The 27,796-nt window shown below is 47.1% G+C and overlaps 1 protein-coding gene across 2 annotated transcripts; it reads left to right on the top strand.

The window, feature by feature from the left end:
• The first annotated feature begins 1,500 nt into the window (after positions 1-1,500).
• On the top strand, positions 1,501-27,255 carry fn1a (fibronectin 1a). 2 transcript variants are annotated; one of them, XM_078939008.1, is made up of 50 exons: positions 1,501-1,599; positions 1,773-2,117; positions 3,008-3,133; positions 3,210-3,344; positions 3,455-3,586; positions 3,669-3,806; positions 4,025-4,183; positions 5,060-5,242; positions 5,344-5,526; positions 5,864-6,040; positions 7,794-7,949; positions 8,164-8,292; positions 8,593-8,736; positions 11,397-11,518; positions 11,599-11,767; positions 11,839-12,024; positions 12,111-12,239; positions 12,546-12,635; positions 12,720-12,914; positions 13,588-13,866; positions 14,144-14,407; positions 14,733-14,827; positions 14,949-15,117; positions 15,197-15,283; positions 15,353-15,544; positions 15,966-16,238; positions 16,522-16,636; positions 16,731-16,807; positions 16,885-16,974; positions 17,047-17,313; positions 17,395-17,511; positions 18,329-18,493; positions 18,572-18,727; positions 18,814-18,927; positions 19,025-19,294; positions 19,372-19,583; positions 19,696-19,783; positions 19,852-20,037; positions 20,129-20,218; positions 20,761-20,952; positions 21,019-21,108; positions 21,765-21,879; positions 21,976-22,195; positions 22,280-22,450; positions 22,528-22,666; positions 22,748-22,915; positions 23,320-23,445; positions 24,716-24,822; positions 24,908-25,027; positions 26,332-27,255. In XM_078939008.1, the coding sequence occupies exons 2-50, from the start codon at positions 1,982-1,984 to the stop codon at positions 26,398-26,400; spliced, it is 7,512 nt and encodes a 2,503-aa protein (XP_078795134.1). In that variant the 5' UTR covers positions 1,501-1,599; positions 1,773-1,981; the 3' UTR covers positions 26,401-27,255.
• The last annotated feature ends 541 nt before the right edge of the window (positions 27,256-27,796 follow it).

Below are 27,796 nucleotides of genomic sequence, written 5' to 3'. Positions count from 1 at the left end.
GGACCACAGAAAAAAACTCTTCAAATCTTTTTCTTAAAATCAGAAGTTTGATCTTCAGGCAGCACAGCTTCACCATCAGATTGGGATCTTCAGCTTTTGTCCCCCATCAACCAAACTATTGACCTTCCTAACTTTATTGGAGATTTGCCTTCAGGAAGATCAGACCATTCCTCCTGACTCATCCCCACTCTTTGTTCAGTCACCTCTGGGCTTGATTCCCGCAGTGATCATCTAGCAGGACGAGGAGCCTGCAGGAACAAGCCTCTGCTGCTGATCCAAACTGCTGCAGCATGTCTTCAGCTTTCTGCACTGTGGCGAGAGTGTGGAGGGGCTTTGAACCAGAAGCAGCAGCCATGGTGCAGAAATCTGAACTGTGGCTGCTGCTTCTGATTCAAAGGCCCTCCACACTCGCCGTTCATCTTAGCAGCATTTAAACTCCCATGTTGCCAGCTAACAAGGTGACCACAGATTTCTATTTTGGTCAGCACCAGAGTCCAGGTTAGCTTGCACTGAAGCGGACCTTCCATGGAAACAACTCTGGTGAAGATCAACCCAGTCAGTGAATGCTCACTGCTCTTGATCAGAAAATACATGGGATGTGACAACTTTATGAGGGATCAGAACCACGAAAGATGTTTGTGTCTAACTGAAAACTAAAAAAAAGATACCTCATGGCTCGTGAAAGCTGCACAGGTTTATGTCACATTCTAGCTCAGTGGGATTCCAGGAGAACATTGGCTCTGATGCGCATACTGCAGCGTATTCGGTATGAACTGTCACTGCTCCGTGAAACACCAACCAAACTAAAAACACGTCCTGCACCAAAAGTCCTGCTGGCAGCGGCACCGTCTCAGAGGCTCCTCCCATTTGTAGCTTCTTGTTTAAACAAAGAGGCTTCAACCGGTCCAAACGGCAATTAACAAAATGTCAAAAATACTGCAGCATATAGAGAGACCCAACCCGGGAATGGATCCCAGCTGTCACAGCTGGATCTTCTCATAGACAGTAATGACATCAAGACACAGTCGTCACTGCTGGCAGAGCACAGTTGCTCTGTAAACTGGCTCTGCATGTTAACCAAAAGTAAATCATCAGGATTTACATGAAAACAATCCATTTTTTTAGGTCAATCAAACTGCTTTGTTTTCTCAGAGACGATGCGTTCAAGCCTCCATGGAGTTTGGTGTTGTTACCAAAGCAAACAATCCTGCAGAGCGTAACTTTTGATGGGATTTTAAAATAGATCATTAGATTCCCTCCCCAGCTCAGAGTCATCCCCACAGGCAGAAGAAGACCTAGTTGAGGACCTGAGGAACTGGCTTACAAAACCACAAATGCACCAATGGGAGTTGAGGAAGGCAGCAGAAGAGAAGAATAACCTGAAAACAATTAAAGGACAAGAGGTGAGCCAAGAAGAAGGGGGTATGTGTGTGTGTGTTGGGGGGGGGGTTCCTGATTTACACAAGTTAGCTTGGATTACTCTGAGATCATTCAGGAAAGCATATAAGCATCTACTGGAGGCCTTCCAGACCCTGATGCTGCGTGGACCCCTGCAGGTCTCTGACCACAGCGCCAAGCCAGCTCTTCCTTTACAAGAAGGTTGGAGAAATACATCAACCACTGATGGTGACTCTGGGAGCTTTTTTTCTGGGAGTTTTTTTGTAATCAGTCTCATCATAAAACGTTTTGTTCTTGAGTCCTGACATAAAAAAAGCTCCTTGTGTGCGTTTCAAGTTTTTTGATCACATTTTTAGGCACTGTGTGTTTCTCAGGATCCTCCGCTTCTGTTCCCGGTTCCGTGGGCAGTCACTCCCCCCTCCCGTGACACCTCCCTCCCCTGAAGGTCGGGCATGCCTACATAAATCGCTCCTCGCGCAGAGGGCTGTCCCGCACACGGACGCGCACAGAACAAAGCCGCAGCAGCCCCGCCGGATCAGACCCTCCGGAACCAAAGGAGACGCTTACGCACGCTCTGCTCGCCATGGCCGGTCGCAGCAGCGCCTTCGCCGGGGTGCTGGTCGCTCTGTGCGTCGGGAGCGCGGTGAACTGCATGCCCAAAGGGACCGAGCGGGACCGGCGGCAGGCCCCGCAACCGAACGTCCCCTCAGTCAACCAAGGTAACCCTGCAGAGCAGAACCTTCTAATCTGGAGAAGATCTCCATGGGTTCATAACTTTGAAAGGAAAATTTAATCCAATTTCAGTTTGATTGAATCAGCATGAAGATGGTCTGACTGTCTTTATGTCACAAGTTTGACCTTTAACCTCGTCTTCAGCTTCCTCCATGTGATCAGAGTTCCTGCAGACGAAGGTCTGAAGGTTCTCATCCAGGTCCAGTTTTGTTATTCAGCTGGACTTTAGAGACAGAGCCAGAAAAGCTGCTCATCTTAGCTTCTAAACAGCTTCTGAAGATCTGTCATCCAGATCAGTCCTGAAGAACACAATCCTGTCCCACAGAAAAGAAAAAGAAAAAACAACAACCAAAAAACAAGGTTTCTGGAAAAAAGTTTAGAGAATTTGATTGTTTGATTTATATTAAGCATTTTCAAAAAACAAAGGAAAAAAATACCTCAATTTGTACACTAAAATGCTGTGCGAGGTGCCACAGACACATCCCTGATATGTTTCTGTTACTGATGGGTTCCTGTAAGTTTAGTTGCAGTCTTTCCTTTCAGGGAATCCTCGTCCAAGTTTATGTATGCATGTGTTGATGTGTCCGAGTTAAAATAGTTCAAATCTTCTTTTGTTTTTTCTGAATCTAAACCAACATTCTGTCTTGATGTTGGTCTTTTATGTAATTGGAGAAACATGAATGCTCTTCTTTCATGAAATTATGAAAGAAGAGAGGGGAAGGCAAACCTTGTGAGCAGCAGAGCTGCTTTTTGTGTTCTGCTGCGGTTTGGGCGAGTCCGTTTCCACAGGCTCCATCTGCCCCCCCGCTGCCTCAGTCTATACAAATGTTTTAATGAGCTCTGTGGCGTGTCGTCTCCTCTCCTGCTGCGGGCGCAGAGGGCTGCACGGAGAACGGCCACTTTTACAGCATCAACGAGCAGTGGGAGCGGCCGTTCCGGGGCAGCACTCTCATCTGTACCTGCCATGGAGTTGCTGGGATCAAGTGCAACAGCAAACCTGAAGGTCAGTTTGTGTGTCTGCATCACGTTTCCCAAGAATTCAGGATGTCCGTTAATGGCGACTTCTGTCCTGGTTGCAGAGGAAAAGTGCTACGACAAAGAAATCCAGCAGTACTACGCCGTGGGAGAAACCTACGAGAGACCCAAAGACGGCATGATCTGGGACTGCACCTGCATCGGGTCTGGAAAGGGCAAGATCAGCTGCACCATTGCCAGTACGTGCATTTGTGTCTGCAGCTCAACGGCCCACTTCCAACCCCAGAGGACACATCATCCCAGCATTTACAGGAACTGAACAAACCTTCTTTCCTTTTCATTCTCCCAGATCGCTGTCATGAGGGCGGGGCTTCGTACAAGATAGGGGACACTTGGAGGAGACCTCATGAAACGGGAGGATACATGCTGGAATGTGTCTGTCTGGGAAACGGCAAAGGAGAGTGGACCTGCAAACCTGTTGGTGAGTCAGAAACATGCGTGTCTCATTCATGTCGGAGTTTGTGGATGAAGGAAAAGGTCGCTGATGAGTTTGTGTCCCGCAGCTGAGCGCTGTTACGACAGTTCAGCTGGAGCCTCCTATCTTGTTGGGGAGACGTGGGAGAAACCATATCAGGGATGGATGGTGATGGACTGCACCTGTCTGGGACAGGGAAATGGACAAATCACATGCACATCAAGAAGTAAGCCCCGCCCCCACCTCAAACTTTAGGTGTAGTTAAGTGACCGAGCTTTCTTAGCTAAGAAATAAACGTTTGATCCGCCTGTTGCATCCAAGAACACCTGCTTCTTACAGTTTTTGGAAAGTCATAGGATGCAAAACAAGAAGCCAGTGACCCTTTGAATGCCCCCCACCCCCATTGGCGTTGCACCTGAACCATTTTTCCGTTGTCCCACCCAGATCGCTGTAACGACCAGGATGTCCTGAAGTCATACCGAATTGGAGATACGTGGACCAAGACGGACGCCCGTGGAAACCTGCTGCAGTGTCTGTGCATGGGTAACGGCCGCGGGCAGTGGAAGTGCGAGCGCCACGCCTCTCTCCACACCACAGGCCTGGGTGAGACCCCCCCCCCCACTCCACCCCCAACTCTATCTGATAAAGAATGCGAGCCAAAGACAGGTCTTCTAAAGAAAAGGGAGATAAGTGTCAAAGTGATAAAGTGAGACAGACATGTCTTAAGATTATGACCCTAATGATGTGTGTGTGTGTGGGGGGGGCTGTGGGAACCGGCTGCTGCTGACTGGAAGTAACTGCTGGTGGGACAATTGAAGTGATTGGGGGCGTGACTCCAAAACATGTGCTTGTACTTAGTAAAGGTCAGTAAAAATCCTGAGAGCAGCACCTTGGGTGCATTTGATCGCTCTGTTCTATGGTTCCGTGTAATTCACGGATACATTTTGGTCCAGGACTTTGGAGAGAAAGCCCAGAATTGTGGTCATGTTCACCTGCTTTAGTGCTGCATCTGAGGATGTCACATTCTGACCTCTTTGGTTATAAGAAAGGATGTCATTCCGCCGACCACCTTCATCCCACACACTCTTTGATTTGTGTCGTCTTTTCATGCAACCAAAGTTAACTTTGGTCGACACCAAAGTGTGGATGAGCTCTGGCATCTGCCAGAGTGCAGTGGACTTTCAGAGCAGCCACGCTTTGGCCCTGATCTGACTCTGTATTTAAAAGGTTTTCCTGAAACTGAAAGGTTTCTCTCACATTAAATTAGGTTTGTGCATAAGCAGCAAGGGTTCTGATCTTTTTCCCGTTGTTCTAATAAAATCATAGAGTTGTTGGGAGTTTGGTAAATTTAAAATTCAAGGAGTGGATTCTCTCTGGACCCATTTTTGGTAAATGGAGTAGACCACAGTTGGTCTTGGTAGTGCGGGTCCATCATTGCCGTCATTCTGGGTTATTAACTCTGATTTCTTCACAACATAGGGAGTGGCTCTCGCGTCATCACCAACATCCAGCCCGTCAGTCTGCCTCAGACCCCCCAGGAGGGAACCTGTGCGACTGACAGCGGCCTGACGTACTTCGTTGGACAGCGCTGGTTCAAGAACCAGGGAGCGAGGCAGATGATCTGTACCTGCCTTGGGAACGGGATAAGCTGTGATCAGTGGGGTGAGAGCTTTGCTGAAGCCGCCCTGAGAAGCTCTTGTAGGAACTATAGGTTCAGGTGGAGGAGGAGCACGGCTGAACCGTGTTCTCATGTTCTCGTGCAGATGGACCGGCTCCGGTTTACGGTGGAAACTCGGGAGGCCTGCCCTGCGTCTTCCCTTTCGTCCACAAGGGGAAGACCTACCTGTCCTGTACCTCTGACGGACGCAGTGACGGCCAGCTGTGGTGCTCCACCACCTCTGACTTTGAGAAGGACCAGAAGTACTCGTTCTGCACAGAGAAGAAAGGTGAGAAGACAGACAGTGGCTTTGTTTGAAAGTAAATTTGAAAAAAGAAAATAATTGAAACAAGAGCTTGGTGCTCCATTTTTAAGCAGAGATGAGTTCTGTTCACAGAGGTTTGGTGTGGATTTTAGTTTTATGTCCCAAACAGGCTTAGTTTTTATCTTTTGGCTTTTCTTATCCAGTTTAAAGGTTTTGGTCAAGAATGATTGCCATCCTTTGGTTGTGGAGGGCTAGGGTTAGGGTCAGGGTTGAACCTGCACCTGGAGTCAATTTTGAAATGATGAACAAAGATGTTTTAAAAAACTGATATTTTTGAATTGTTTTCTTCTTTCTTAACCAGTGGTCGTGGCAACAAGAGGAGGTAACTCCAACGGTGCTTTGTGTCACTTCCCCTTCCTCTACAACGGCCGGAACTATACAGACTGCACAGCCGACGGACGCAGGGACGGCATGAAGTGGTGTGGCACCACGGCCAACTATGATGCAGAGCAACGTTTTGGTTTCTGCCCCATGGCCGGTACGTTTGTTGCTTCCTTTGTTTGGTTTGCCAACCCAAAGCCAAAACAAAGTCTCTTTGTTACAAACCTGAAAAAGTTCCCGGCTCTGTCTAAATTCATGTGGGGACTTTCCCAAGAGCTCGGTGATGACCCGGTCTCAGATTTGAACCCCTGACCGACAGGCAGCTCGACCCAGTGAGCTGCAGGAATCCTTCAGAAGGACAATCTCACATTGAGTCGGTTTTCCCCTTTGAATGCCCAATATATCCAAAAAGGATGGTGAAGGAGTGAATAAAATTGAAAAAGTAGCGGAGGGAGTGACCTCACAAAGCAAACCTCCAGCTGATTTTATCTCCTAACCCAGCAAAACCTTTTAGACTAATGAGGATGAATCTGTGTGTTTTCACACCATCAAGGTCGTGTTTTTATAAAGCTGTGATCTCTGACTCTTCCTGAATCCCGCCGTGTTTTGCTGCTCAGATTTGACGTGATCAGAGTCTCTTTGGTTTCATTTTTATCCCTTTGAAGCAAACATCCCCTAGAGACTCTGTGAGCTTTCCAACTGCAGATACAATCAGTAATTTACTAGTCATGAGGGTAACTAACGTGATTAGCGGGGCTAATTGCAGCGTTCCTCCCAGTCTCATGTGAAATGCACGTCCGCCTCGGGCTGCCAGAGGCCACACAGATTTCTTTATTTAAATTTCTGACACAGTTTTTTGCTGAGTAGTTCCGATAATTCTGTGTAACTTATCAGAGAAGGTCCCAGGCTGACCTGCTGCAGGAGAGAGCCAAGACCTTAAACGTTCAGGGGTCCCTGAAATGCCTTTTGCTTCACAGTTTGTTGCTGAAACTACCTTGTGAAGTTTGAACAGCGGGGGGAAGATAAGGGCTGTTAACCATTGCTGCAGTGAACAAACGCTGCTGTTGAGATGTTAATGCTGATGTTCACACAAGGAGCTGCTTGATCCACCTGGTTCGGGTCTCCCATCATCGTCAACATGAGTTTCAGGACACCAACACCAAACCGAGGAGCAGTTCTGAACATCACTAACTTTTTCCAACAGATCAGACCCAGATCATAAAAATATTTAACCTTCCATCTTATTGAAAACATCCAGATGTGCTGCAGATGTTTCAAAGCGGGTTTGTGATTGGCAAGAAAAAAGACTTTTAGTGAGAAGAAGAGTCGTGTTGTGTCCAGGAATCTCATACTTTATAGAAGTAGAAAGACACGTTCATTAACCAGAGAAGGAAGTTTATTTGACTCCAACCGATTACTTTGGAGACGATTATCCATCCTTCATCCAGCCGTCACTTCCTGTCATGTGGTTGGATCCCGTTATAACACTTTGTTCTTTTCTCTCACCAAACCAAACATCAGCCTTCAGTTTCTTGACGTTTGTCTGTTTCTGCAGTAAAAGTCTCAGTTTGCACCCATCCCCAGGTCCTTTAAATGGATTCAGCCTCAAACCCTCAGTGAAATGAAGCCGTTTATCCACAGCCACACTCCCTGTGTCTCACAAAGGCAGACATCTGCTCGTCCCACCCACGACCTCTATCTTTAAAATCCACACATGCTTTTGATGATCTAAGAACATACTGTGACTGTCGGCGATGGCACAACGAACAGCTGTTTCTGGCTTTTAATCAGGTGTTTCTGATGGTTAGACCCGCTGAGATGATCACAGGAAGAGATCACCGGAGGGGAATTGTTTGGGATCTGTGTGATAGTCGAGCTGAAGTTCTTCATCTCGTGCGTCTGGTTTCCAGCTCATGAAGAAGCGTGCACAAGCAGCGAGGGAGTGATGTACCATGTCGGAGACCAGTGGGATAAACGGCATGACGTTCTGGGTCACATGATGCGCTGCACCTGCGTGGGTAACGGGCGAGGAGAATGGAGCTGTGTCGCCTACTCCCAGCTCAAAGGTATGCACCTGTGTGTGTTATTATAACCACCCTACAGTATTGGTATCTCCTGAGTGAGGAGGTGAAAGGTTGTTTTTGACGTGAAATCACGGACGTCAACCTGCACACCTGCACCTCAGAAATCCTGGGCTAATGGAGGAGAGGTCCAGGGCATCTCCAGGCTGTGTAGGTGCACGTTTGGTTTCATCTGTGTGTGTGTGTGTGTCTTTGGCAGACCAGTGTAGTGTGGACGGTTTGACCTATGAGGTCAACCAGACCTTCACCAAACAGCACGAGGAAGGATACATGATGAACTGCACCTGCTTCGGACAGGGACGCGGCCGCTGGAAGTGCGACGCCGTCGGTGGGTTTTCCAGATCAAAGCAGAACTTTGGGGCGGTTACCACAGAGACGTGCATGTTGTCATAATTCAAGTATTTCCTTAAAGACAGCAATACCAGCAGGAAGGAAAGCATGAAAACACAGAGACACGTTGGCCCTGAGCGGTCCAGATCGGTTCAGTTAAAACCATGTTTCTGTTTCCAAATGACTGAAGCTTCACCTGCTGTCAGAAACATGCAGATATATTTTCACAAGCTGCTGTAGAAGTGTAAATTAGAAATGCCAGAGCAGGGACGCTAATCTTTTGGAACGTCACCTTTAGATCAATGCCAGGAGCCTGAAACAAGAGCTTTCTACCAGATTGGGGACACCTGGGATAAAGTCATCCAGGGAATTCTGTACAAGTGTTACTGCTATGGAAATGGAGTTGGAGAGCTCAGCTGTGAACCCCAGCAGTCCTTTTCCGGTAAGACGCTCTGTTTTTAGTTCTTTAAAACTCATTTTCAGTTAAAAAAAACTCATTTCGTTTCTCTCGTGGTGAATCCGCGTCCACATCGCCTGCCCTGCTTCTTTAAGTCACCTCCAAAACCAGGCCTTACTTTGATGTAAGGCAGAGATGGGAGGGGCTTTGCCATTTCCTCTTTTACAAGCACCCCCCCCCCCCCCCCCCCCCCAGTTTGAGCCTTTGTTCCCGGCAGCATGTGGTGCATCCCTGGGTTGTTTCCACAGCTGTACCCTACGGTTCATGGCTGCATGAAAGACGTGCCCAAAGCTCCTTGGCTGAACGTCTGCGGTGCAATTTTACGAGTGTTTTCCATCACATTGAATCAAATCTCACCTTTTACAAGTAAACTGTTTATCCAGAGACTTTTCATTTTGGGTTATTGTGCATCTTTCTCACAGATTCCATGATTATTGTTTGGGAATCACGGATAAACTCCTGAATCTAAATTTGGAATAAAGAGTCTGGAGTTTTTGTTACAATTAATACAATTAATAAAATACAATTCTGAATGTATAAGTAAAACAAACATGATAATAAAATAGATTGGACTCATGAACATTATGAATCAATGTCTTATTTTGTTTGTAAAGACAGTTAAAAACATTGATTTCAGAAATGCAACCCTATAATGTCATCCTAGGATGTGGTCACGTGACCTCGTGACCTTGGTTATTAAAAACTCATTGATGATCGTTAAAATTAGAATGTTTGTCAGACAACTGTGATTGTTAGGTGAACAAGTTTGATTGCTTGCTGGATAAGTTTGATGTGGATACATTTGATGTTTGGTGGATGTGTTTGATTGTTTTGCTGCATAACTTTTATTCCCTGTTGGATAGGTTTGATTGTCGGTTAGTTAAGTTTGATTGCTGGACATATTTGAAAATTAGCTGTATACGTTTGATTGTTGGACGTACTTGGTTTCTGGGTCAGTTTGATTGCCTCCTTGATTGCCTGTTGCGTAGAGTTGCAGGATATAAGGCCGTGCTCTTTTGGAAGTGGCCATAATAGCAACCATCTGTGGCTGTGTGTGCTCAAGCATGCAAAGATTTAAGGGCAGCTGAGATCCAAGCCCGAGCTCTGCTGGCTCTCTCAAAATGCCATAAAAGGTAAAAAATGGAAAACCTAAGTTAGGGATCATTTTTACAAGTTTTTACTAGCCTTAAAGTGAGCATTTACATTGATATGATCTCAGAAATGTTGTTGCGTTTTATGTTGGAGCCAGCTGTGCTTTTCAGTCCAATGTCCGGACTTCTGTGGTTACCCGTCTATTCAGGGCTCCTTATCACCGCTTGATTTGCTTCTGTCTCACTGTTGACAATGGATGTTGTGTCTGTGTGTTCAGAATCAGGGTGTGTGGGTCCATTCACGCACCCTGAAGAAGGAGCCCCAAAGCTGCCGTATCCACTGGAAGTGTGCGTTTGTTTTCAAGCCCCTCCCACACACATGGCCCTGTGGGTCGGTAATTGATCCCAGATTGTTTTTGAGGTTTGTGTATCTGCTCCAGCCTCTGGTAAACCGAACCACTTGCTCAGAAACGTGGATTACAGGTCTGCAGTTTGGGAAGGCGGTTAGCAAACCTCAGTTCTTTATAGGCTGCATCAGCACAGCGTATGTGAGGACCACAAGAGCTGTGTGTATCAAAGATGACGCTGAACATCCCAGTTTCCTTGACCTTTGTGTCTTTGCAGTCCGTGTGGACACTCGTGTGTGTGTTTTCAGTGCCAACAGGCGCTGACTAATGTGGCGGCTGGTCAGCTTTTAACACGGTTTTGGAATTTAAAAGAACCAAACCAGCGTGCTAATTGAAAATGTGCTCATTTAGTTTAAAAGTGCCTCAGTTTTCTTTTTATTTTTATTTTTTTAATTTGCGTATGTTCTGAATTCCTGGGATTGAGCTCAGAAGTTTACGTGATGCAGAATTTGGTTTGAACGGATCTCAGAAGTACAAGCTGCCTCTGAAAACTACAATCACTGAACCAAACATAAAGATGGAAATGTTTATTCACTGCCAACCTTGTTTCTTTTGCACTGACTCCTTTTTCTTGTCCAGTTTTCCTCTTACTGGAGGCTAAAAGCTGCTTCTGTTTGGTCTTTAACCAAACAGAAGCAGCTTTTGGAGTGTGGAGCATATTTTGCTCTCAGTTCAGGAAGGAGCCTTGCCGTGAGCCGTGAGCGTAGATGGACACCCAACGTTGAAGCTCATGTTCTGCTGGTGCTGCTCTGAAGGGAGAATTGTGATGATCTGCTGGCATTCTTTGGGTTTAGTTTCAAATAAATCTGAAATGTTATTTTAAAAGATGTTTCATGAAAAACTGAGGAAAGTGTTTGGGGAGTCCTAAAACTGTAAAACGGGAAAAGGAGCAGAGGAGTAAACATTTTCCACTTCAGGAGTGGAAGTCTGAGCTGGAATCTAACACGGAGCTGATAGTCCCCCCCCCCCCCCCCCCGCCTGTATGGCGTGTTCAGGGAAAACATCTGACCGCCAGTCACAGGCTGTGTGAAAGTGCAGATGTCAGTCAGACGGTTGGACGGATCGCTGTCTGCTGCATCAGCGCAGCTTCACTGTAAAACTACAGTGAGGGAGGAGCAGCTCTGATGGTGTGCTCCCTGTCCTGCAGGCGGCTATCGTCCAGTTCAGGTCATCATCACAGAGTCGGGGAACCAGCCCAACTCCCATCCCATTCAGTGGAACTCGCCCTCGTCTGCACACATCGTCCAGTACATCCTCAAATGGAGAGTGGTGAGTTTCCGGATGAAAAATGCGCCTTCCACGTCAAACTATCATCGATTAGCTCTAAAACTGTCTGAATCTTTCTGCAGAAAGACTCACGCAGCCCGTGGAGGGAAGTGATGATCCCTGGACATCTGAACTCCTACACCATCTCTTCTCTGAAGCCGGGCATCACGTATGAGGGCCAGCTGATCAGCGTGCTGCGCTTCGGGCGCAAGGAGGTCACCCGCTTCGACTTCACCACCACCTATGGATCACGTGAGTCCACAGACGCTTCCAGTGTAGAAATGAAGAACATCCTAAAAACCTCTCGTGTGCTTGTGTTGTAGTGGCTACCTCTCAGGGCGAGGCCACGCCGCTGCCGGCTGTGATGGACACCTCGGAGTCAGTGACAGAAATCACCTCCAACAGCTTCGTCCTCTCCTGGGTTTCGGCCTCAGACACAGTTTCTGGTTTCCGAGTGGAGTATGAGCTCACTGAGCAGGGCCAGGGCCGGGGCCAACCCATGGTTTTAGGTCAGCATGGTTTACAGTTTGCGGTTTGACTCACAGCTTTGCCCCAAGAAGCTGTTTACGAACAGAAATCCTCTTTCTGTCATCAGACTTGCCTCGAACAGCCAACTCTGTGATCATCAGTGAGCTTGAGCCTGGAACAAACTACACAGTTTATGTCTACGAGGTCATAGATGGGGAAAAGGAAAACCTCATCCTGACTACTTCTCAAACAACAGGTGAGTGGAGTGGTGTACGCCCCGTTTGTGCCTGCACGCCGCTCTGGGCCTTTAGATCTGAAGCACAAACATTACCAGCAGGTCACCAGAGATGGTGAGGCATGCTTAAACAGAAATCTCATTTAAAAACCTGATAGGACCTGCAAAAGCTACTGATATAAACCACTACATTAGCTTAATGAATTATAGTTTTTTTTTTTTGTCGGTTTGTCAAATGCATTTGGCCCTTGAGGCCCAGAGTTAGAAACCCTGATCAAAAGAGCGGGAAAAAGCCGAACCCTTTCATCTGTTGTGCTTGTTCTGCAGCACCTGATGCTCCAAAAGAGCACGACGTGGAGGAGGTTGGAGAGACCTCCATCATGATCAGCTGGGAAAAGCCACTGGCTCCCATCACTGGTCAGTTATCAGTCACATGGTCCGATGGGGTTCTGTGGGCCTCCGCCGACTCGTGGTGATCTGAACTCGTGTGTCTTCATGCAGGCTATCGTGTTGTCTATACGCCGTCCCTCGAAGGTGAGAGCAACGAGCTGACTCTTCCGGACACAGCGACCTCCGTGACGCTGAGCGACCTCATGCCCGGGAAGTCATACAACATAAGCATCTACGCCGTGGAGCACAGCCTGGAGAGCGAGCCCATCTTCGTGCAGGTCACCACCGCTGGAGACCCACTGCCAGGTGAGCACCAGACATCTTTGTTCAGAACCGGGACAACCCGAGTGTCGAGAAGCAGAAGAGGTTTCCGATGGAAAGTGAAGTCAGTGAGTTCACAGCTGCTCTGCTCGGCTGCAGTTGTGTAAATGTCACCGCCTGCCAAGTATCGGCTGGACAATCAGGAAAAAAGACGCACGACTGCTTGACAGCTGGAACGACCGGAAAGAAACCAGTTTTGAGATGAAACTTTCGATGTTTTTTTTCTTTTATATTCCACAGTATTTCTGCTCTTGTGGACGAAAAATTTAAAGTTAAAAACAGTCTGTTTCTTTGAAAGTTAGTTTGAATCTGTTGGGTTTTATGCAGCAGTAAGTCTGAGCAAAAAATGTTCAACCATTGTGTTTTTGCTGTCAGCTTTGTTGTGTTAAAAGGGAAGAAGAAAAGCAACAGAAATCATACTGAGTGCTGCTTTAAATCCCTCTCATTTGACGTCTTTTTCCCTCAAACTGGTTTCTTTTTTTTATCAGTAAATACTTGTCATACTATCTGAGCATTTTAAATTTATAGTCATAATTGTTCAGCTGCTTGCTAAATAAAATGTTTTTGCACAGAAAGTCTAATGAAAGAGCTTCCTGGACTGCTGCATTTTTCTGTGCACAAACTCATGACTTCTACACAAACCTTTTGTTTTTCTCAGATGAAGTGGAGTCTCCCACCAGCCTGCAGTTTTTCGAAGTGACCGATAACAGAGTGGTCTTGACCTGGTCCGGCCCACAAGGGGGCGTGTCAGGTTACCGGGTCACTGTGGTCGCGGTTGAGAACTCTGGTTCTCCCCAAACTGAGATGAATCTGCCGGTCGGACAAAACCCCTACAGTGAAGTGACGCACCTGGAGCCCGGCACGCTGTACCGCTTCAACGTCTACTCCATCCACAACGGCGAGGAGAGTCTGCCGCTGGTTGGAGAGCAGACCACCAGTGAGTTTGGTCCAGTCAGCGCTAAAACTCCTGGTTAATCACGCTAAAGAAAATGATTCACTCCATTTTTTATTTCTCCATTGATTAGTTTCACTGAAATCTAGAAAACTGCAAATTTTATGAAGCAGAGAACACATTTCTGCTAAAAAGTTGATTGTAAAAGTCCAGTTTGGTCATTTTATTCTGAACTGGGCTGCAGAGTCAGAGACTACCAGGGTCAAAAGGACTAAAAATAGAAGTCAGGATGTTCCAAAACTGATGGCGTCTCTTCCTCCAGAGCCAGACGCCCCGACAGACATCCATTTCACCAATGTGACTGAAGACAGCGCTGTGGTGCAGTGGTTTGCTCCCCGAGCGAAAGTCAACGGCTACCGGCTCTTCATCACCGTTGAGGGTTCAAACCCGATGCAGCTGCGCCTGCCGGCCCGCCTGTCTCAATACACCCTCCTGAACCTGAAGCCCGACACGCAGTACACCGTCACCATGCACTCCGAGCAAGGGAACACGCTGAGCGCCGGCGAGTCTGCGGGCTTCACCACCAGTGAGTGTCTTTCAGCTGTACCTCAAATCAAGAGAAAAAAAGCTTCTGTCGGAAAAACTAACGTCCACATTCCCTGAAATGAAGATGACAATCACAGGATTTTCCATGATTCAGTCCAGGACTGATGACACTGATGTTCCTGTGCTGGAAAAACCTTTGGTGAATGAAATGGAAGCTTTAATGAGTCCTGCAGCACTTAATGCTTCTCCTCTCTCCTCCGTTTTCTCCATTGAGCAGTGTCGTCTCCGGACGCTGCTCAAAACATTAATATGATCATCAGACATGCAAGCGTTGTAAATGAACTCTAACACCACATTGTCTGTAGATCCACCTTTGGGAAATGCTCCTCAGTTCACGACCGACGTGACGGATACGTCCATCGTGGTCTCCTGGACTCCGGTTCCTCATATTGGATACAAGGTCAGATCCTGGTGTGAAACAGACCATTTCATTCCAAATGTTTGTTTTTGTCGCGGGTTTGCACAATGATCAGATCGCCCCAGAGCCCTCCACCTGCTGACTCGGTCTGCTTGTCCATCAGCTGACGGTTCGGCCCAGTCTGGGTGGGGAGGCCCCGAGAGACGTGACCTCTGAGTCGGGAAGCATCTACATCTCCGGTCTGACTCCTGGAGTGGAGTACACCTACAGCCTGCAGCCGGTGGTTAACGGCCAGGATCAGGGAACGCCGGTCACCAGTCACGTAGTGACGCGTAGGTGTCCAACAAGAGGTGCCGCCTGAATCTTTAGCGTCTCTGTTTGATTAAAACCTCTTCATTGGGTCATCTGCAGCTCTGTCTCCTCCCACGGACCTGAACCTGGAGTCCATCCCAGGCACCGGGGAGCTCTTGGTCCGCTGGAATGGAGCCGGCGTGCCAGGTAAGCCGCGGCAAGATAAACGATGGATGGATAAATGACGCTCAATCATCTGACGTCTCTTTCTGCAAGACATCACAGGCTTCCGAGTGTCGTGCGCTCCGACCAAGGGACAGCAAGGAGAAAGCGTGGAGGAGCACGTAGATGCAGGGAAGGACTTCTGGGTCCTGGAAAACCTCCTCCCGGGCGTGGAGTACAATGTCAGTGTGGTCACAGTGAAGGGGGACATGGAGAGCTCTCCGGTGTCAACCGTCATCACGCCAGGTGGGTGGGAGGAGCTAAGAAGGTTTGCTTGTTTTCAACTGGGTCTAGATTCTACCTGAAGCCAGAGAAACGTTGTTAAAGACACTGTGACTTCTCAGCATTTCTCAAAGTAACAGCATGTTGAAAGTTTTGTCACATTGCTTCAACTTTCAACATGTAGCAGAGGCTGATACAGCATACCCACACTAACACCGTGTTCCCCGCATTTTTGGCTTTAGAACCTCAATAAAGATGGTTCATTGACTAATCGCTGGATGAGGATTAAGAGCAGAAACACACTTGGATTTGCTGAATATTACAAGTTGCTTTGTTGACTCAGTGTTTCCTTCTGCGTTTCTGTCTTCCCGTTTGTGCCTCCTTTCTTTTCCTCCATCTTCGGCTCCGTCTTTTCCGGTTTTCTCCATTTCTTCCACATATCCAGAGGTACCTCAGCTGACCGACCTCAGCTTTGAGGACGTGGGCGACACCAGCATCAGTCTCCGCTGGTCTCCGTTCAACACCACGGCCATCACCGGGTACAAGATCATGGTGGTGACCGCCGGAGAGAGCCTCCCCATTTTTGAGGACACGGTCTCGTCGGGTACGGGTCACTACACCGTTTACGGACTGGAGCCGGGCATCGACTATGAGATTAGTGTGATCACCATAACGGAGAACGGCGAGAGCGAGCCCACCACCTTCACTCACCAAACATGTAAGATCTGCTGCCTGAAAATGAGGCCCAGACTGACTTGAATCACCACTATGAGACATGAATTTGCTGTGTGAGCTGCCCTGCATCTCTGCTCAAACAGACCATCTGGTTGTACTTTAGGGGGTTTGTCATACTGACTTCAGACTCTCTTTGTTCTTTAATTTTTAAGATGCTGTAAAATTTCCAGCTTATACATAAAAGACAGACTGTTATTTTTAAACGCTTTGGCCTTTTGGCGGCTCACTTTTGTGCCCCGTCATTCACGCCGTTCTCCTGTGAGCAGCTGTACCAGCTCCTACGGACCTGGGCTTTGGCGAGGTCGGACCAGACACCATTGAGCTGACCTGGGCTCCCCCGGCCGTGCCCAACCCTGCTCACATTAACAGTTTCATCATCAGGCAAGAGAAGAATCCCCCTTTTCAGGAATATTTACCAATTGTTGGATCAGATCCTATCTGGACACCGGCTGACTTGACACGCTGCTGTTTCCAGGTACCACCCCACAGACGATGAGGATGAAATTACAGAAACCAGTGTGAGGGGTGGGACTGATCGAGTCGTGTTGAGGAGTAAGTTGCTGTGAGTGCCAATGATGCTGATCAGCAGAGACAGAACCGCTGATTCTTCATTTCTGATTTCTCTGCAGATCTGCTGCCCAACACCGAGTATCTGGTAAGCGTGGTGGCCGTGTACGAGCAGAGAGAGGGCTCTCCTTTGGTTGGTACCAAGAAAACAGGTGAGATGAGGCATCCTTTTAAAAACTGGATTATTTTCTTTTCTTTTCTGATTTCTGGATTTCTTCTTCCAGCTCTGGATTCTCCGATGGGGTTGCGTTTCTCTGAAATCTTAACCAGCTCCTTCACCGTCCACTGGCTGGCTCCCCAAAGCAGATTCTCTGGTTACCGCATCCGTTACCAGATGACGAGCGGCGGCAGAGCCAAGGACGAGAGGCTTCCTCCTTCCAGGAACTACTTCACACTGACGGGGCTCACTCCGGAGACGGAGTACTTGGTCCACATCTATGCCGTGAGCGGCTCTGAAGAGAGCCTGCCGCTCAGTGGGACCCAGAAAACAAGTACAGACCCGGTCCGGACTTCCTGATCATTTTAATGACTCAATACATGTTTTAATGCGGATGTTTGTTCATCTCGTCCAGTTTCCGACGCCCCCACTGACCTGGAAGTGCTGGATTCTACCCCCACAAGCATCACCGTCCGTTGGACTCCTCCACCAGTGACTGTGCGATACTACAGGATCACTCATGGGGAGACGGGTAAGCATCAGCAGAGGCTTTCAGAAAGCTGCCTCCTAATAGACTTCAAAAGCTGGAAATCATGTTGTTTTCATTGAGGATCATGAAACTGGTCATAACTCTCTTTTTAATATCCGGACATGTGGAGTTCCCCAGGGGTCATTCTTGGCATTCTTGGTTATTCGTCTTTCCTTTGTGTTGATTATGAACCACAAGAGTTACAGCTTTGACAAAAACACTTCGCTTGGCTCCTCAGTACATGTTCTATCACTGCTGCCAAAGTTTAACAAGAAGCAGGAAAAACCAAACATTGGCTTTCCTGTTAACCCTCACCACGTCTACAGGCTGATGGCCAGGCAGACTTGAGCGTTTGGAGCAAATATTACATTTGTTTATGTATTTGGTACTCGCACTTTACTAACCACTGGTGTGGCGTAAGGACATGGCACGACTGTACGATCTATTTACATGATGTCCCTTGAGGTACGACCCTTAAGGACACTGCAAGACACACCTCCGCTCCCCTTAAGATGCAGCCGCTCCTTTCTTCGATGCTCCACAGACCCGGAAAACCCCCAAAAAACCGCAGCACCCGGACGGGTCAACCTTCCCAACATGTTCATGTGACTGAGGCTAAACAATGGTTGACTCCGGTGCATGTTTTCTGGTTTTTCCTGACATTCCTTCTGCTGGATCACCTGGGTCACCACATTTACAACTATTCTAGCATAGAGTGAGAGAAAAAATTCAAATAAGGGAAACTGTAACCATTATTTTACATCTCTTTTACTTGTCTAGTAATTATTCAGAGTTGTAACGTGGATGTCCATCTATGCAGGAGGTGAGAGCAATCCAAAGGAGTTCACCGTTCCCGGCTCCAAGTCCACCGCCGTCATCGACAGCCTTAAGCCTGGCACTGACTACACCATCACTGTGTACGCCGTCACCGGCAGAGGAGACAGCCCCGCATCCAGCATCCCCATCCACGTCTCCCACAGGACAGGTACAGCCACCGCACAGGTGTGGCTGGGATTTCTGTGGATTTCGCCTCCTCATCTCTCCCTCCTTTGACCTCTTGTAGGCGTGGACTCTCCGTCAGATATGGAGGTGACGGATGTGAACGACAACAGCGTGACGGTGAGATGGAGCCCGGCCCCTGGCCCCATCAAAGGGTACAGAGTGACTGGGGTCCCCAGGAACGGCCAGGGTCAGACTTACACGGAGGAGGTGGCTCCAGGTGTGGTGCTGATCTTGACTCTGTGTTCATGGCTGCTTTAGAAGCAAACGTTGGCCGGGTTTAGAACTACTCTTCTTCTCTTCCAGATCAGACAGAGCTGACTTTCTCAGGCCTGATGCCTTCAGAAGAGTACATCTTCAGCGTTTCCGCTCTCGGACAAAACGGCGAGAGCTCTCCGCTGGTGGTGAACGCTCTAACGAGTGAGGGTTCAGTAGTTCTGTTCTTCCCCTGTAATCACCATTAGATCTGGAAAAGCTTTAGGGTAACATGTTTCCCACAACTTTTGCCTGTTTTTAGATGTAGACCGTCCAAAAGATCTGACTTTCTCAGACGTGGACTCCACCTCGCTGCGGATCACCTGGGACAGTCCTGAGGGAATCGTCACTTCCTACCGGGTCCTGTATTCCAGTCCAGAGGAGGGGGAGCGGGAGCTGCTTCCTGCTCCCAGAGGAGATGCCGAGTCCGCTGTCATCCATGGACTCCAGCCCGGCACCGAGTACACCGTGAAGGTCCTCGCCACGCACAACGGCAAGGTCAGCCCGCCGCTGACCGGGACACAAGCCACAGGTACCCAAGGTTTGGTGGTAAAAACAAAACAGAGAGTTGGCAGCTTTTATCTTCATGACCTCTTCTCTCCCCTCCAGCCATCTCCGCTCCATCAGGCCTCCAGTTCTCCCAGGTTGGCCCCACATCCTTCATCATTCACTGGACCGCACCGGGTCAGGAGAACCGGATCAACAGCCTGTCCGGCCTCACAGGTTACCGTGTGGTGGTAAACCCAAAAACCAAGAGCGGCCCCACCAAAGAGGTCAGCCTCGCCCCAGACTCCACTCAGGCGCACATCTCTGGACTCATGGTGAGTGTTGCACGCTCCCTCCACACTCAGGCTAATGAAAAACTCCCTGTTGTGCAGAAATCGCTGCTTTAAAACTGAAAAATAAACTAGACTTTTCATGACTTTTTGTTAGATCGCCACGACATATGAGGTCCACGTTTACGCCTTGAAGAACTCCCTAACCAGCAGGCCAGTCCGCGGAGAGGTCACCACTCTGGAGAGTAAGTCTTTGACTCCACAGCAGGAGAAACAGAACCTCCTCCTCTCTAAAGGCCTTTCTTCCCCGCAGATATTAGCCCTCCCCGCCGAGTACGCATCGCCGACGTAAACGACTCCTCCATCACTCTCATGTGGCGATACAAGACGGAGACCATCTCTGGGTTCTTGATTGAGGCCACGCCCACCCTTTCCCCCTCAGGCTACGTCCCCATCCGTAGGACAATCGGCCCCGACTCGCGCTCCTTCACTATCACAGGTGAGCAGCAGCGTTCATCAGCGCCTGAGGCCTCCTGTTCCACCTCAACAGGTTGTAAGCCTCACTCTCCCCAACCTGCTCCTTTCTCTAGGTCTGGAGCCTGGCACCTCCTACAAGATCAGCATCTACACGCTAAAAGGCAACGGACGCAGTATTCCTCAGACGCAAACTGCCACCACAGGTAACCAACACAAAGCTTTACACTACAGACTCACCTGGGAGGTGTTGCACCTCAGCAAGGGGAACATAAACCACAGATGTTTTTAAACTGACAGATTTATGGCATCTTAAAGAAAATGAAGAATCCTGTTACATGTGAGTCAAAGACAGCTGTGGAGCACGGTGGTGGCAGTGTGATGGTTTAGAGCTGTCTTCAGCTCCCCAAACAGTTAGCATGACCCACGGTACCAAGTTTGACTAGAATACCTAACAGCTGGATGTCCTTCATCGGCTCATGAGCATCAGGGTTTACCAGGGTTCTGCTACAGAACACTGATCCAAAACTACAGAAGGTCCACTTCTTACAAACAAAGTAAAGTCTGAGTAAAATCTGAGACTCCGTTTCAGGAGCTAGAAGAGCCGTGAATGCTGAACATTCCTCCAGTTTCTATAAAATAAACTTTTATTTTGGAAAAGTGACACAAAACTCTACGTTATCAGTTATGACTCTTTATCGGGGGGGTCCAGTTCTGGTTTCTAATCCTTTACTTGTCTGTGGTTCAGCTCTAGCTCTGATCATCCCACCCACCAACCTGCGCTTCACCTCCCTCAACCCCACCAGCATTTCTTTCACATGGGACCTTTCTCGCAGCCCGAGGGTGACGGGCTACTACGTGACGTACGAGGAGGCGGGGGGTTTGCCTCTGGAGCTGGTTCCCCGACCTCATGCGGGCCAGAGCTCCGCCACCATCCGGGGTAAGTGTGGAAAACGTGCCTCTGCTTCAAAGCCGGGATAGACTTCTAAAGGCTTCGTGGTTTCAGGTCTGAAAGCTGGAACGGAGTACGTCATCAAGATCGTGGCGCTCCAGAACTCCCTGAGGAGCACGCCTCTGGTGGGCAAAGCCAGAACACGTGAGTCGGTCCTGCCGGGTCCGGGTCCAGGTCTTCCCTCCTTTTGCTCAAATACTGTAGAAATCCACGTTTTTTTCTTCCCTTTATCAAAATCCTCCATGAATCACCAGTACTTAGTATCTTTACAGTTTACCTCAGTATTTACTCTTCACTATTTATACTTCAATAATGTACTTCTATAGTTATCCTTCAGTATCGATATTTCAGTGTTTACACTTTAGCATTTATACTTCAGTATTTAAATGTTTGTATACATTAGTATTTACAGTTCAGTGTGTATCTTCAATATTTATTATCTGGTATGTGTACTTAGTATTTATACTTTAGTGTTTATACTGCAGTTGCTGTTTAACACATATTTTGTTATTGAGGCCAGATTTATGATTCTATGAATGGCTTTTAAATGTGATACTGATAAAAAAACACATTTTTTTGTCAAAAACGTAAAGTACTATTTGTTTGCAACAGTACTTTTGTACCTGGCTGCTCTCTGACAGTCTGAGCTGCATTTCTCAAAAATCCTCTTTTTGATGCCGTCTCTACAGACTTTTAGGAATCTGTCTTGACTGCTTTTACCTTAACAGGCTTCTTTTTTTTTCTGACTTTTTTAAAGTTGCCTCTAACATTCCACACACACGTTTCTCTTGTGTCCTCAGAACCGGACTTTCCTACCATCCATCGTGTCTCAGAACCACTGATGCCTAATCTTCCCGTCCCACACCGGACCAACACCGAGATCCTGGATGTTCCAGAATCTTTTGATGACAAGTTGTGAGCTTCGCCTCCTCGTTTTGACCCAAAACTCTCCTCTCTGTCTCAGAAACTGTCTTTTTAAAAAGAAAAATCTCTGTCTCCTTTTTTTTTTAGTTTTAACTCCAACTACGTCCACCTGGCAGGAACGAGTGGTCAGAACCAGCCAGGCCAGCAGGGGCAGCACATCTACACAGAGGACCAGAACCTGGGTCCCAATAATGGACTTCATGGCCCCTTCAATGGACCCAGAGAAGGCCAGAGAGCCACTCTGAGAGAGCCCCTGGTTTATGTTCCTGTTGCAGGCCCGGATGGGCAACGAGTTCCCCTGGTTAAGGTGGGCTGACCTCACCGCTCATCAGCCTCACCGATGCTTGACTTTCTGAGATGTGGGGCTGACTTTGTCCCGTTGACCCTGCAGGTGAGCGAGAGTCACCTGCCAGGTTTAGCGTTGGCTTTCCCTGAAAACGAGACAGAACTTCCCCAAGAAGCGCAGACCGTCACAACCATCTCCTGGCAGGCCGTCCCCGAGACCTCCGAGTACGAGGTGTCCTGCAACCCTGTGACGCTCCGGGAGGAAACGGGCTTCCAGGTAAAGGCACGCCGCCTCACGGGCGCCACAGAGCGGAGAATGACCCCCGCTGAGCCACGCTCTCCTTCTCTACACAGACGCGGCTCCCCGGCTCCTACAACAGCGCCACGCTGATCGGCCTGACGTCAGGAGCCTCCTATAACGTGGTGGTGGAGGCCATGAAGGAGGGCACCAAGGAGAAGGTCCTGGAGGAGGTCGTGACCGTGGGCAACGCCGGTACGCTCCTCTCTGTCCACAGCTAAAGCAGCGCTCCAACAAAACAAGCTCCTATTCATGCTGAGTCGTCGTTTCCTTCAGTTCCAGGCGACGTCCCCGTCAGCGCCAGCCAGGACGTGTGCTACGACACGTTGACGCACACGCACCACCAGGTGGGCGCCGAGTGGGAGCGAATGTCCGAGATGGGCTTCAAGCTGTGGTGCCGCTGCCTCGGGCTGGGCAGTGGGCATTTTAGGTGTGACTCATCCAGTGAGTGGCTTATTAACCCTTCCCAGCATGCTTTGCAAAACACACAGCTGCAAACCATGGAATTGAAAATAAAATTCTATGGATTTCTGTGGAATAATATGATTTCAGCATGGGCAGCAGCACAGATGAGGATGGTTTAAACCAGATTTGGATGCTTGAATGAAAACATTTGAACTATTATTCGGTTAATAAGGAACAGATCTGCCCATGTTGACGAGACAGAAATCTCCTCCGAGCTTCGATTTCAGTCTCTGTTATCGTCCCGAACGGCTAACGTGACAGTAGAAGAGCTGAGAGCGGCGCTGCTGCATCGGCGAAGGACGTCCTCATCCTTCATTTGTTCTCTTCTTCATCTGCATTTCTCTCTTGTGATCCTTCACTTCCACCCACCTCCCCCCACTCAGAGTGGTGCCATGACAACGGCAACAACTACCGCGTTGGCGAGCGCTGGGACCGCCGTGGGGAGAACGGTCACATGATGAGCTGCACCTGCCTCGGCAACGGAAAGGGAGAGTTCAAGTGTGAACCTCGTAAGTTGTCTGAAAGGATCGCATGTTAAACTGATGATGCAGAACATGATATATTTGTATTTGGAGCCCCACTCTGATCATCTTCTGAACTGTTTTCAAAGCCTTCCCGGTGGTCTTTTAGTGGTCATGATGCCGTTTTTAGACAAAATTTAAAAACTGGGTCGTTGTCTAGGACATAGTTTCTGCAGGGCAGCAGGAGTTTGTTAGAAATTCACATCTAAGTTTTGGGTGGCACCATTGGCATGGAGCAACCCCGCCCCCCTTCCCCTCCCCGTTGCTCCAAGCAGGGAGCTTGTAACCTTCCCAGCGACCTTTTTCAAACTGCATTTTTCTCCTCATTCGTTTCGAATAAAAAAATACTCAGAAATGCAATTTTAAGCATACATTTGGTTAAATATGTCATTATAAAAATGTCACAAGAACATTTTAAAAACACCATTTTCTTTGGATTGGGTCTTTAACTCAACTCAACTTTATTTATAAAGCACTTTAAACAGAGCAAGGTTCACCAAAGTGCTGAACAACACAAAAATTAATAAAAGCACATGAAAATATAAAGCATAAAACACATAAAATAGGTCCGGATTCCAACTCAGTTAAAAGCCAAAGTGAAAAAATATGTTTTAAGAGCAGATTTAAAAATACTAAGTGAGTCTATCTGTCTGAGGTACAGGGGCAATTCGTTCCAGATTTTTGGTCCGAAGACCGAGAAGGCTCGGTCACCTCTCAGTTTTCTCCTGGTCTTCGAGACGACCAGCTGTGTCTGATTGGGTGACCTAAGGGAGCGGGGGGGGGAGTGTACACCTGAATCAGGTCAGACAGATATTTTGGGGCGAGTCCATGGAGACATTTAAAAACAAATAGGAGAATTTTAAAATCAATGCGTAAGCGAACTGGGAGCCAGTGAAGAGATGCTAAAATGGGAGTGATATGTTCTTGTTTCCGTGTACCAGTTAGAAGACGGGCAGCTGCATTTTGGACTAACTGCAAACGAGCAAGTAATTTCTGGGAAAGCCCAACATAGAGAGCATTACAGTAGTCCAAACGTGTTGAAATAAAAGCATGGATTAAAATCTCAAAGTCATGGTGAGAGAGGAGAGGTTTAATTTTGGCCAGTTGTCTCAGGTGAAAAAAACTGGATTTCACCACTAAGTTGATATGAGCATTAAAAGTTAAAAGTTAATTTAGTGTTTAAATTCTTTGCTTTTCAGTCACACAAACGAATCACACAAAATTGTGTTTTATTTATTTATTTATTAACAACCTGTAGATGAGTCGACGTGCTACGATGACGGGAAAATGTACCAAGTGGGAAACCAGTGGCAGAAGGAATACCTGGGGGCCATCTGCACCTGTACCTGCTATGGAGGACAGCAGGTACGTTTGATGCCTGCTGCTGGAAAGTGTGGGGTGTTCTAAGGAGCTTTGTGTTCATCGCTGTCCTGCTGCTCTTCCTTTGAAGGGCTGGAGATGCGAGAACTGCAGGAGGCCGGGAGGAGAGACAAATGTGGAGGCTGAACTGCTGCATCCGCCTCCGTCAGACGCTTACAACCGCTACAGAGAAAACGCTCTGAAGAAGCTGGTCAGTGTCAAATCTGATGTTTTCAAACTACACTCACATTTAATTTACACCTAACTCTCTACAGAGAACTCGTTTGCATTGCTGCTAGTCAGGAGGTTTAAAGACATTTTTCATTCTGGTTCTTCATGTTAGTCCACCTGCTACCACCAGGGGGCGCCAAACATGTCAAATTACTGCAAACTTATTAAACTGCAGAACTGATGTAATCAAACTAAATGTAAAGCTGCACTTATAAATCATGGTTCACTAATCTAAATGGAAAAATTTAAATTGAAAGAAAAATGTCAGGAAAATGGTGAAAAAAAATCCAGTGCAGAAAGTGCAGTTGATTAAAAACGTTCAAGGGACAACTGAACTTAATAAAATGATAAGTTATTAAAATCAAGTATGTAAAGGAATTTAGTTTATGCAAAGATTTTCCATTCTTTTCAGTAAAAACAATCGGACTACCTGTGTACATTACCTTCAGCGTGTTGGTTGCAGATGCAGGTATCTGACCTCTGTAACAGACAATGGTGCTAAAGGTGACGCTAAAGCTGCTTTAAGAGAAGCAGACGTCTGGACTTCCTGGAACCGAATGAAAAAGTTCCTCCTGAAGCAATCAAAGAACAGTTTGGACTTAGCTTATCTAAATGTCAAGTTCTTGTGCCGCACTTTTCCAAGCAGGACTTTGCACACCATGCAGACACTTTTCTGTGTGTCCTCCTTTTGTTTTCCAACTTTCTAAGAGGTTTAGACGGGGCAGTAGGTTTGCTTAGGAGCCACTGACGTCTGACATGGTATGGGGGAAAAAGCCTGAACAAAATACAATGTTTGAGGAAATATTCACCAATTTACAACAATAAATGTGTGACATTAGAATTTTTTTATTTCATAAATGCAAATATTCAGTAAAAATAAAGCAATCAATAAATAAATTACTTTTTACAAATCACAAATTTTACAAATATTGGCGTTCAATGATTACAATAATAAAGAAAAAGGGCAAACAAGCATTTCTGCTGACGCGGCAGCGTGCAGAACAGTGGATCGCCCCGCCCTGCTGCCGGGTCTCAGCGGCTGCCTCAATGGCTTCTTCCTCTTCCTCATCAAAGCTTTGCTGACATCTGGGAAAGCTCTGTCTGATCTGGCGTTGCAGATGCACCACATCCAAATCTGCTCCAGGCTGCGCAGCTGGAACTAACTGGCCCACTGCTGACCTACTTTCCTACAATTCATTTTCTCCTTTTTTTTTTGCATCTTATGTATGAAGAAAAGTCAAAATATAAATAACAACATTGTTGTGTTGCTCGTCTCTTGTGCAGAACATCCACTGTCCCATCGAATGTTTAAGGCCAGAGCTGCTTGCAGACGCTCAGAGCCAGCTGGAGTGAATGGTGAGGAGAAGATGGAGGAAGAGAGACCCTCCCAGAAGGACATCTCCTCCAGCTGCAGTAGCCAAAACATTTCCATCCCACTTGTTCTCCCAGCGTTCACCGAACACCGGGCCCTATCAGGACTTTTCTGATCGGAACTCGTTCCGAGGTCTCTCCAAGCCGCCGTGGAGATCCGCCCTGTTCTCTGTTTGACACACATCCTGCTGCTTCATCACCCAAACGTCGCCTCCACAAACTCTGCTGATTGGTCCAAACGCCACATGTTGTCACTGCTGGAGCTCTGGATCCTGAACTTTCAGCTCGGTTCCCTGAACGACGAGGACTGATGTCACATCTGGGACATGTTCAGGTCAGCGGCGGAGAGAGCAGATCAAAGGCAGCCGCACAGTATTTTAGATGTTTTATCGGTAGATAAACATCTCCATCATCTCTGTGATGCTGAGTCTGCAGATTTTGTGAGGAAGGTCATTTGTCTCCAGCAGCTGCAGGTCTGAAATCCCACTCTCATCTTTTCAAGGAAAAGCACTGCCAACATTTGAGATTGTATGAAACTGCCCTGCTTTTTACTGAAATGATCCTTCAGACGAGGTTCTTCAAAATGCTGAGACCTCTGAAGGTGTGAAACCAGACCAAAAATAAAATTATTGAGATTTTTTTACGATTTGTGTTTTGATCGTGTTTGTATGTTTTCCAGTCTTTCTTTTATTTATCCTTTTTACTCAGACACGTTTGCTCAGTGCTAATGTGGGGGTGTACACTTTATTTTGATCAACTTTTTATATTTTTGCAGCCAAACATTGAACTACTGTGGACTGAATATTTTTAATAAACTTCTAAAGAAAAACAAAAAAAGTTTTCAGTTTGTTTTATTTTATTACAAAATATTAAAAACAAAAGATATCCAAAACTGCAGTAAAGATCTTTTTCAGATAGTAAAAATCCATCATCAACCCTTTTAATGCATCTTAGAATAATTACTATGTACTTTTCTGATAAATTGTGTCTCAAAAAGCAAGAAAATCAGATTAAAAACATTAAATTCTTCCACATATGAAGACTAAGACTGTCAGATTTAGGAGATTATTTCCCCCAAACCGTTACATAAATTTAAAAAATAAGTTACTGGTATCCTGGCGCGCGGCCGTCACTTATGGAGTCCTATACTGTTCATAATTAAATAAATAAATATTTAATTAAATAAATATGACCTCATGCAAATACACAACCAATAAATCTCTCATAAATATATAAAAAGATCATGAAATTGTGAAAAACCTGCACACAGATTTTAAATTAGCCATTATATTATTCAATATATTTCATTTTGCTTTAAAAACCTGTTCATTATTTTAAAACAGCATTTTAAAATTATTCATTTTAATCATGTGGAATA

This window comes from Oryzias latipes, chromosome 21, assembly GCF_053564925.1.
Source record: "Oryzias latipes strain Hd-rR chromosome 21, Olatipes_Hd-rR_3.1".
Lineage (NCBI taxonomy): Eukaryota > Metazoa > Chordata > Actinopteri > Beloniformes > Adrianichthyidae > Oryzias > Oryzias latipes.
This window is presented reverse-complemented; position numbering and strand designations above follow the sequence as displayed.

Coding starts and splice junctions, on each gene's coding strand:
- fn1a (XM_078939008.1), top strand. CDS start 1,982: ATGGCCGGTCGCAGCAGCGCCTTCGCCGGGGTGCTGGTCGCTCTGTGC. Junction 3,345..3,454: donor GATCAGCTGCACCATTGCCA/GTACGTGCATTT, acceptor TCATTCTCCCAG/ATCGCTGTCATGAGGGCGGG. Junction 18,494..18,571: donor CCACGTCTCCCACAGGACAG/GTACAGCCACCG, acceptor GACCTCTTGTAG/GCGTGGACTCTCCGTCAGAT.